We start from the raw sequence: 10,636 nt of genomic DNA on the forward strand, positions 1-10,636 counted from the left end.
TGGCATCACAGGTTACAGCAACCTCCCACTCCTGGGCTCAAGCAAGTCTCCTGCCTCTGCCTTCCAAGTAGCTGGGACCACAGGCGCCCGCCACAGCACCTGGCTATTTTTTGGTTGCAGCCGTCATTGTTTTGGCGGGCCCAGGCTGGATTCGAACTTGCCACCTTAGGTATATGTGGCTGACGCCTTAGCCACTTGAGCCACAGGCACCGAGCCAAGGGAGATATTTTGATTGATTAAAAGTTTAATTTGAATAAGGGAAGGCAATATAAAAAAAAAGAAGGTACCTAAAATAATAGAGACATGTAATACAATTCTAGTCAATAGGAATTTTGTTTTGTTTTGTTTTTTGTTCTGTCTGCTAGCCTAGAGGGCAGTGGTGTCATCATACCTCACAGCAAACCTCAAACTCCTGGGCTCAGGCCATCCTCCTGCCTTAGTCTCCCATGTAGCTGGGATTGACTATAGACTTGTGCCACCATGCCCAGATAATTTTTCTGTTGTTTTTTGAAGAGATAGGATTTTGTTCTTGTTCATGCTGGTCTTGAATTCTTGGCCTCAAGCAGTCTTCCCACTTTGGCCTCCCAGTGGATCTTAACTTTAATATCAGAGAATAACTTTGCAAGATTTCTCTAGAAAAGTTTTAGAAGGAATAGTGACTTGTTTTGTCTTATTTAGTAATGTTTCTGTTAAGTCAGTGTGATAGGAATCAGAATTAAATAAGTAGAATCTAGAGCTGCATTGTCCAATATGGTAGCCACAGGTGGTTGCTGAGGATTTGAAATGTGGAAATGTTGAAATGTCAGAAATGAGATATACTGTAAAAATATACATTACATTTCAGTGACTAGCACAAAAAATCTAAAATATCTAATTTTTTTTTTTTTAAGAGACAGAGTCTCAATTTGTCGCCCTCAGTAGGTTGCTATAGCATTGCAGCTCACAGCAACCTCCAGTTCTTAGGCTTAAGCAGTTCTCTTGCCTCAGCCTCCCAAATAGCAGGGACTACAGGTGCCCTCCACAATGCCTGGCTATTTTTTTTTTTTTTAATTGCAGTTTGGCTGGGGTAGGTTTGAACCCGACACCCTTAGTATATGCGACTGGCGCCCTACTCACTGAGACACAGCCGCTGCCCTTTAATAGTTTTTTTTAATATTGAATATATATTGAAATTAGAATAGTTGGGACAGCTTTTGTTAAGTAAAATGTTAAAATTAATTTTACCTGTTTCTTTTTTGCATTCTTTTATAGATTACATTTCTGTTGGCTAGTGTTTATCAAGACGATGATGATGTTAGTGATGATACCAGCTAATTATTTTTGAAAGCATTATTATGTGGGCTATACTCATGTTAAAATTAAGTTAATCCTTATAGGAAAAGAATGAGACAAGTACTACTTCCCATTTATCATGAGGAAACTAAGGCAGAAATGCTTTCTCATTACTGTGAAAACTGCCTGTTCAAAGAGATATTTGTACATTTGTGTTTATTATTCATAATTGCCAAAAAGGTAGAAGCAAGTCAAGTGCCTGTTGACAGATGAATGGAAAAACAAAATGTACTGGACATATGAGGGAATATTATTCAGCCTTAAAAAGGAAGGAAGTTCTGGCGCATGCTGCAACATGTGATGAACCTTGAGGTTCTTAGGCTGAATGAAATAAGCTAGTCACAGAAAGTTCATATACTGTGTAATTCCACTTATATGAGCTACCTAGAGTAGTCATATTCAAAGACAGAAGAATACTGATTGCTTAAGGCTAGGGGAGCGGGAGAATTGAGAGTTATTTAAGGGGTACAGTTTCAGTCTTGCAAAATGAAGAGGGCTCTGGGGATTGGTTGCACAATAATGTGAATGTACTTAGTACTGAGGGACTATGCATTTACAAATGGTCAAGGTGGTAAATTTCGTATTATGTATATTTTACCGCAGTTACAAGTTTTTTCTTTTTTAGAAAACAGCTTGAAATAAATTTCGAGTAACATTTTGTCAATAATTTGAGTCCTTTATAATGCTTTCTCTTTAGTTTTGTACATAATCTTTTATTTACCATTCATTTCTCTTTGCTCTTTGATCCTAGTTCTAAACCACTAGAGATGCCGTATATCCTCTTCTTTTCCTGCAATTAGCTTTATAGTTATGGTTGTTCAAATTTCACAGTTAATAAAGCAGGAAGAGTGAAGGAATTGTGTTTTTTTTTGTTTGTAGTTTTTGGCCGGGGCTGGGTTTGAACCTGCCACCTCTGGCATATGGGGCTGGTGCCCTACTCCTTTGAGCTACAGGCACCGCCCGGAATTGTGCTTTTTTTTTTTTTTAGCTTATTAGTCATATTGCTGAAATTTTCTTATTGAGAAAAAACAAGTAGAACACATATAGGTAAACAATTGTTACTTTGTGGCACATGTGTGCCTTATTGGAGTACATGTGTTTGACAGTTTTCCATGCTTATTTAAAATAAAGATAGGCTGGGCACTGTGGCTTACTCATGTAATCCTAGCATGCTGGGAGGATGAGGACAGTGGATCACCTGAGCCCAGGAGTTTGAGACCAGCCTGAGCAAAAGGACGACCCCATCTCCATGTTTTTCTAGGCTAGGTTTGTCCCCATCTATTGCCCCCACCTACTCGGAAGCCTGAGCCAAGGGGATCTCTTTAGTCCAAGAGTTTGAGGTTGCTGTGAGCTATGACACCACAGTGCTCTACCCAGGGCAGTGAAGTGAGACTCTGTCTCAAAAAATAAATAAATAAATAAAAAAGATAATAGAAAATATTAATTTCACCTTAAGGGTTTCTGGGCTTGGGGCCTGTGGCTCAAGTGGCTAAGGCACCAGCCACATACACCTAAAGTGGTGGATTCAAATCCAGCCTGGGCCCGCCAAACAACAATGACGGCTGCAACCAAAAAAATAGCCAGGCATGGTGGCAAGCACCTGTGGTCCCAGCTACTTGGGAGGCAGAGGCAGGAGACTTGCTTGAGCCCAGGAGTTGGAGGTTGCTGTGAGCTGTGATGTCACAGCATTCTACCTAGGGGGACAGCTTGAGGCTCTGTCTAAAAAAAAAAAAAAAGTTTCTGGTAACACCAAAATATTCTTTTTAATATCTATAAACTATCTGGAAGAAAACTATTGAGAAGACTTTTAAGATATTAACTGGAATCCTCTAGACCAGTGTTTCTCAACCTTCTGAATGCTGTGACCCTTACAGTGCCTGTGAGTCACGACCCACAGGTTGAGAACCGCTGCTCTATACTCTAATAGTATAATTATTGTGAACATGAAATATATATTCTGATTCATAGACTATTTGCTGTTGAGACTTTGGGATTAAGCATATAATGTTATAGATTTTTAATTTTTTTTTTTAACAGTTTTTGGCCGGGGCTGGGTTTGAACCTGCCACCTCTGATATTTGGGGTCAGCACTCTACTCCTTTGAGCCACTGGGGCCGCCCGATTTTTAATTTTCTTTTGTAGACAAAATCTCACTTTGTTGCCCTTGGTAGACTGCTATGGCATCATAGCTCACAGTAACCTCAAACTCTTAGGTTCAAACGGTTCTCTTGCCTTAGCCTCCTGAGTAGCTGGCTGCTATAACGCCTGGCTATTTTTTTTTTTTTAGAGTTTTTGGCTGGGGCTGGGTTTAAATCCACCACCTCTGCTATATGGGGCTGGCACCCTACTCCTTTGAGCCACATGCACCGCCCACGCCTGGCTATTTTTAGAGACTAGGTCTCCTTCTGGGTCAGGCTGATGGTCTTCAACCTGTGAGCTCAGGCAATCCACCTGCCTCAGCCTCTCAGAGTGCTAGGATTACAGGCGTGAGCCACTGTACCCAGCCAGTGTTACAGATATTTCACAGTTCCTTTAAGTTGTTATATACTGTGGAGCCAGGTTACTAAAATGGAAATGTTTCTTAAAGCTACACAGATTTCAGAGGTTAATATCCCAATTTTTATAATTCTAAATGTTATTTATTATAAATAGTCTTTATCTTCACATTATAACCTTAAAAGTTGATGTTCTGGAGTAATTCTTTTGGGAAGAAAAAACTTTTGTTTATTTTTTACAAATAGGATGCAGGACAAAAAAGATTTGGAGCAGTTTCCTGTAATGTTTGTGGAATGCTTTACACAGCTTCAAATCCAGAAGATGAAACACAGCATCTGCTTTTCCACAACCAGTTTATAAGTGCTGTAAAATATGTGGTAAGTGGAATTTATGAGTTCTAAAATACATAAGTCAAATAAGTAGGTAATTTATATTGTTTAAAAATATCTAGTTTTAAGAAAGAGTGATATATACAAAGCACATGTAATATATATACTGGCTTATTTTAAAACAGAGCCAAATATAAAAACCAACTAATTTAGTTTCATTTATGCAGGATTTTTATTTTATGTTATATTTTTCTTCAGGGAGCAGGATTTTTAAAACAATTTTTTAAAATTACATTTTGCTAAAGTAGTTACTGTACTTCTATGAAGTAGTGCTATTACACTTGAGTATATTTTTTAATCATTTCCTTTCATTTTAGTAATTATATACTGTTGATAAACCTGTTTAACATTCATACAGCTTGGTATAATTTTGTATTTGGCATTGATAGTTATATATCAAACCAAATAGGTTGTTTGGGGATTTTCTCTATCTTCTCTTTGCTATCATGAGAGTGTTTCTTTATAAAATTAAAAAAGAAAAATTCCGGAAGGTTAAGACCTCAGAATTTATGGTATACTAAAATAAATAAATAAATAAATAAATAAAAATACCATAAAATAAATATGTTTTAGTACAAAATGCTTTTTAATGTAAGTATATTTTGGGTATAATGGGCATTACTTAACATTTATTTCTGGTAATACCAAAATTTTTAGCAATTTTGAGCCATTTCAGATATCTTGTAAAAATAGTAACTTAACATAATTACTGTTTACCTGCATCTGAAATGGAATTTATTTTTTATTCTATGCATGTTACTTTCTGTACTGTACACTCACATAATAAGACCTCCAGGATATCTGAACTGAGATCATCAGTTCATTTCATATAGGCCTTTGTGTAGGCACCAGATATTGGATTGTTTAAAGGTCTTCACTGGTCTCATTGAGATTCATGTACCAGTACTTAGCATTGGTTGAAGGGTTTGTAATCATTGTTTCATTCATTCATCTAGTCATTTTTACCTAGGATAGGTGAGGTTTTCCTTTTTTGGTTCTCTACTGTGGTCATCCTTTGTGTTTCTTATTTCATCTGCCTTTTTTACACATACTCCTTCCACCTCACTAAATAAAATTTAAGGTATGTGGATATATTACATTTATAGCTAAATATTGTTTTGTCATTTGATGTTTGTACCTTTTCAATTTTACTGAATTAATATCTTTGCATCATGAAGGAAAATAGTTCTCTCAGGTACCTAAATTATGGAATACTTCTTGGGCAAAAATATTTCAGCTTACTTTACATTCATGAACTTGGTAGAAGTTAGTTCAAATCATTTCTATTCAGTTTACATTACTTAATTTTGTTGATCACTTGGTTTCATAAAATTATGCAACCTCAGGTTTAAAAAGGCTTCATTTTTCACCTTAAGGACAATTCTTAATTTCTGAGAGGAGCAGTAAAAGAATCTGTTAAGAAAGACACATATGTGCTCTGCTTCTTCTAAAATACCAAGGGAAGTTGATTGTGGAACAAGGTGGAGTCATCACCTTCTCACAAATTCTGACTACCTTGCAAAGCTGAAAAGCAGTGTAGTAGCCAGGGAAAATTGGTTCCTAACCCAGCTAACCCCTCCTCCAAACTCCCTTGATGGGACGGGGCCAAGGGTTATTTTATGTATTTTTGAAATAAACTGAAGAGAAGGAATTGAGTTTAGCAGTTGGTCATCCTTTGCTAACGTCAAGTTCAGTATTACTTTGCTGTTTTCAAATGTAGATATACATACAGTCTAAGATTTAGACTCCTTCAAAACATAGTGTTCTTTTATAGTATGAAACAGGGTGAAAACATACTTATCTGGCTTAGTGCCTGTGGCTCAAGTGGCTAAGGCGCCAGCCACATACACCTAAGGTGGCGGGTTCAAATCCAGCCCAGGCCCGCCAAACAACAATGACGGCTGCAACCAAAAAAAAAAAAAAAATGGCCAGGCATTGTGGCCGGTGCTTGTGGTCCCAGCTACTTGGGAGGCAGAGGCAGGAGACTCGCTTGAGCCCAGGAGTTGGAGGTTGCTGTGAGCTGTGATGTCACCGGACTCTACCTAGGGGGACAGTTTGAGGCTCGGTCTCAAAAAAAAAAAAAAGAAAAGAAAACATACTTACCTTAAAGATGTTCTACTGTGTCACTGCTGTACATTTTGATTTGTAGCATTAAAACATTTATTTCAGGCTCCTCGTTTTGTGCTTCACATACTTTAAGCACTTGTAAATGCTTGAGAAAACACCTAATTTTATTTAATGCCAATTTTGCCTTATGTTTGTTTCTTGGTGAGAAACACATAGAAAAGAAGTCCTTTTGTGCTCTGGCTTTAATTCTTGTTAAATGGACAGTGTTCAGGAAGTGTAAAGGCAACTTTGTTCTATTTAGGACTTTAAAAATAGAATAAATTAGAAACAATGAGGTTTACAAATATTCTTTAGAAAATAAATACCTTTTTTGTTGAGGGGAAAAAAATGCAAGTGTCCGACTAGGTAAGAGGAACAATGTGTTAGCCTGAAGTGTTAAAAATAGTTACAAAATAGCTTAGGCAAATACCAAGATAACTAGGGAACCAGGAAAGTACTTAGCACTTTCTTGTAATTGCTGACTCAGACTAGCCATACTACTTTAGAGCTGCTTTGGCTGTCCTTTAGCTAATTATAATAATAAAATCTCCCTAGCTAGTGGACAGTTGTAATATTAATGTAGCATGTGTTAGCAGCTATGGTGGTGGACTATCTCTGGAAAAAATTAGCTGAGCATGGTTATGCACACCTGGAGTCCCAACCACTTGGGAGGCTGAGGGAGAAGAATCACCTGAGCTCAAGAGTTTGAGATTGTAGTGAGCTGTGATGATGCCACTGCACTCTAGCCCAGGTAATAGTAGAGTGAGACCCTGTCTCTAAATGAACCAATCAGTCTTTGAAATAAGAAGAGAGTCTGACTCAAAGTAGCAGTGACCCTTAGAACTGTGTTCTGACATCATGGTGAATAGGAGGCAAGTCTGTTTGTGTAAGGGAGTCAAAGCCAAGTCAGAGAATTTGGTCAGTTTCACTGAGTTTCCTTGCTTAAAGCAGAGGTGGTTATCTTGTATGTTGACAGTTGAAAGCAGTCTTCAGAAACTGGTGAGAATTGGGAGTAAAGATTATTAAACTTTCTATATCTAAGCTTCCAAGTTAATGTTTCTCTTTCCCTGACTCTGATTTTTTTTCTACTTCATTGTATCTTTTTCTTTTTTTTTTTTTGAGACACAGTCTCACTATGTCGCCCTGGGTAGAGTGCTATGGCGTCACAGCTCACAGCAACCTCAAACTCTTGAGTTGAAGCCATTCTCTTGCTTCAGCCTCCCAAGTACCTGGGACTACAGGCGCCTGCCACAGTGCCTGGCTATTTTTTGGTGTAGTTGTCATTGTTGTTTGGCAGGCCCAGGCTGGATTCGAACCCGCCAGCTCTGGTGTGTATGGCGAGTGCCCTAGCTGCTGAGCTTCAGGAGTTGAGCCTATTTCATTGTATCTTTTCTTTTTTTTTAAGAGATAGAGTCTCACTTTGTCACCCTCGGTAGAGTGCTGTAGCATCACAGCTCACAGCAACCTCCAGCTCTTGGGCTTAGGTGATCCTCTTGCCTCAGCCTCCCGAGTAGCTGGGACTACAGGTGCCCGCCACAATGCCAGGCTATTTTTTGGTAGCAGTAGTCATTGTTGTCAGGCAGCCCCTGGCTGGGTTTGAACCCACCACCCTTGGTATATGGGGCTGGCGCCCTGCTCCCTGAGCCACAGACACCGCCCAATTGTATCTTAAACTTACTGTATTGTAGTGTATAAATAAATACAGGATGGGAGCATAACTTCCAAATTGTAGAAAGCAAATTTGTTTTGGGTTGGAGTGTCATATGGTGGAGGAAAAATGCCTTTGGTGTGAACATTAGGATATAATGTGCAGCATTCATAAATTTGAATATGCAACAGATTTTTAAAAGCATTCAGAAGCTCTGAGGGTAGAAGGAGGAGAACCTGTAATTTATCAACTGGAAAATAAAAAAAAATTTTCCAATGTATTCTTTTCTATTTTTCCCTACCCAGAAATGGTACTACCATGTACTTATTTCCTTAAGTTGAAAAATTTGGGATAATTCAGTTTTCTTTTTACCGTTCTCTCCATTCATTAGTAAATCTTACCTTCAAAATAGATCCCCAGTCCTCCCACTATTGTCATTTCCACTGCTGCCATTCTAAACCAAGCTGCCGTTATTTCTCCTCTGGATCACCTGTGCAGTGCTTTCCTAACTGGTCTCTCAGCTTCCATTTTTGTTTTCCTATATTCCATCCTCCATGGTGTCCACAGTGGTTATTTAAAATCTTAATTAGTTATGCCCTCTTCTTTTAAAATTCTTCAATTCTTATTACACACAGAATGACATCCAGGCTACTTACTGTGGCATTGAGGCCTCACATCATCTAGCTCCTTTAATCTCATCCAACACCCTTCCTCTTACTTGATATACTCAACTCATAGCTCTTTTTTCTATTGTCAAAACACTCTTAAGTATTTTCTATTCTTAGTGCATTTGTACTTATTTATGACTTTCTGGAGTATTCTTCTCTTAGATCTTTTTTTTTGATAATAATATTATTTTAATTCTAAAAATGTTTTTAAAAATCTGTCTTGTTATAAAACTATACTATAATTTTATTTTTTTCATAGAATTTTTTTTTTTGATTGAATGGTAACTATGTACATTAATGCACTTCTGGGGTACAGTGTGGGGTTTTCACATGCAATCCGAAATACTTCCATCAAACTGGTAACACAGCCTTCATGTCATTTTCTCAGTTATTGTTTTAAAACGTTCACATTCTACTCTTAGAACTTCTCTTAGATCTTTAGCTCTTTTCACTTAGGTTTGTCAACCTAAATAACAAACAGAGAAGGGGCTCTTTAAAAGGAAATGATATTTATTTGGGAAGAGGACATTGCAGTGGAAAGATGTGTGCCATAGTAAAGAGGTAAAGGAAGACAAAGGTTTCTAAAGGAAAAAGTTAGAGGATTATGTAATCCTTCTGAGATAATTGTCCTTGGCTACAAGGATCAATCACAAGATACTGTCGGTTTGATGTTGAACAGGCAATTGTTGGGCAGATGTCCTTGCAGAAGTACTTTTTTGGTGTAAGATCATAGTGGTCTTTGTGCAAAGTTGTGGTTTTTGCAGTCTTTTGTGGTAGTTCTTTTATCAGGCATTCATACATGTGTGGTTCCATTTCTTTGTGGTTTTATTATTTTACTTTTTCTTTAGAAACAGGGCCTCACTGTATCAGCCAGGTTGGAGTGCAGTGGCACAACCATAGCTCACTGTAACCTTGAACTGGGTTCAAGGAATCTTCTTAGCTTAGCCTTCTCAGTAGGTAGGACTTCAATTGTGTGCCACACCTGGTCAATTTTTAAATTTTTTTGTAGAGATGGGATATTGCTGTGTTTCTTAAGTTGGTCTCAGACAGTTCACATCAGTCTCCCAAAGTGCCAGGATTACAGGTGTGAGTCACTGTGCTCAGCCATAGAAAGGTATAAGGTCTGGGTATCTAGATTCTGTTTTTCTTTTGACAGATAGATGTCCAATTTGGCACCTTAGTAACAGGCTATCTTTTTGCCATTGTATTGCTTTTGCTTCTGCATAAAATATCAATTGACTGTATATGGGTCAGTTTCCAGGTTCTTTGTTCTTTTTCATTGATCTGTTTGTCTTTTGTTTTGCTAAAAGCACAAGTTGTCTTGACCACTGAAACTTTATAGTGTTTTTTTGTTTGTTTGTTTTGAGACAGTCTCAGCTCTTACCCATGCTAGAGTACTGTGGCGTCAGCCTATCTTACAGCAGCCTCTAACTCCTGGGTTCAATTAATCCTCTTGCCTCAGCCTCCTCGGAAGCTGGGACTACATGTGCCTGCCACAATATATGAGTGAGTTTTCTTTATCTTTTTTTTGAGACAAGACAAGAGTCTCACTGCGTCACCTTTGGTAGACTGCCATGCCATCGCAGCTCATAGCAACCTCCAACCCTGGGGCTTAAGTGATTCTCTTGCTTCAGCCTTCCAAGTAGCTAGGACTACAGGTGCATGCCACAATGCCTGGCTACTTTTTGTTGCAGCTGTTATTGTTGTTTAGCTGGCCTGGGCTGGGTTTGAACGAGCCTCAGCCTCGGTATATGTGGCTGGCCCCGTAACCACTATGCTACAGGCGCCGAGCCATAATTTTTCTGTTTCTGTTTTTATTTATTAGACTTTCTCTCTCTCCTTCTCCCTCTCCCTCCCTCTCTCTCCCTCCTTCTCCCTCCTTCTCTCTCCCTCCCTCCTTCTCTCTCCCTCCTTCTCTCTCCCTCTTTCTCCCTCCTTCTCTCTCCCTCTCTCTCTCCCTCTCTCTCTCCCTCCCTCCCTCTCCCTCTCTCTCTCTC

The 10,636-nt window shown here is 38.6% G+C and overlaps 1 protein-coding gene across 1 annotated transcript in view; it reads left to right on the plus strand.

The window, feature by feature from the left end:
• ESCO1 (establishment of sister chromatid cohesion N-acetyltransferase 1) overlaps positions 1-10,636 on the plus strand; it is a 78,129-nt gene that overhangs the window by 38,677 nt on the left and 28,816 nt on the right. Inside the window, exon 8 of the mRNA XM_003784790.3 lies at positions 4,074-4,205. Coding sequence (XP_003784838.1) covers positions 4,074-4,205 — 132 coding nt within the window. The remainder of the gene's footprint in view (positions 1-4,073; positions 4,206-10,636) is intronic.

This window comes from Otolemur garnettii, unplaced genomic scaffold (genome assembly GCF_000181295.1).
Source record: "Otolemur garnettii isolate 467f Iridium unplaced genomic scaffold, OtoGar3 scaffold00012, whole genome shotgun sequence".
NCBI classification, from domain to species: domain Eukaryota; kingdom Metazoa; phylum Chordata; class Mammalia; order Primates; family Galagidae; genus Otolemur; species Otolemur garnettii.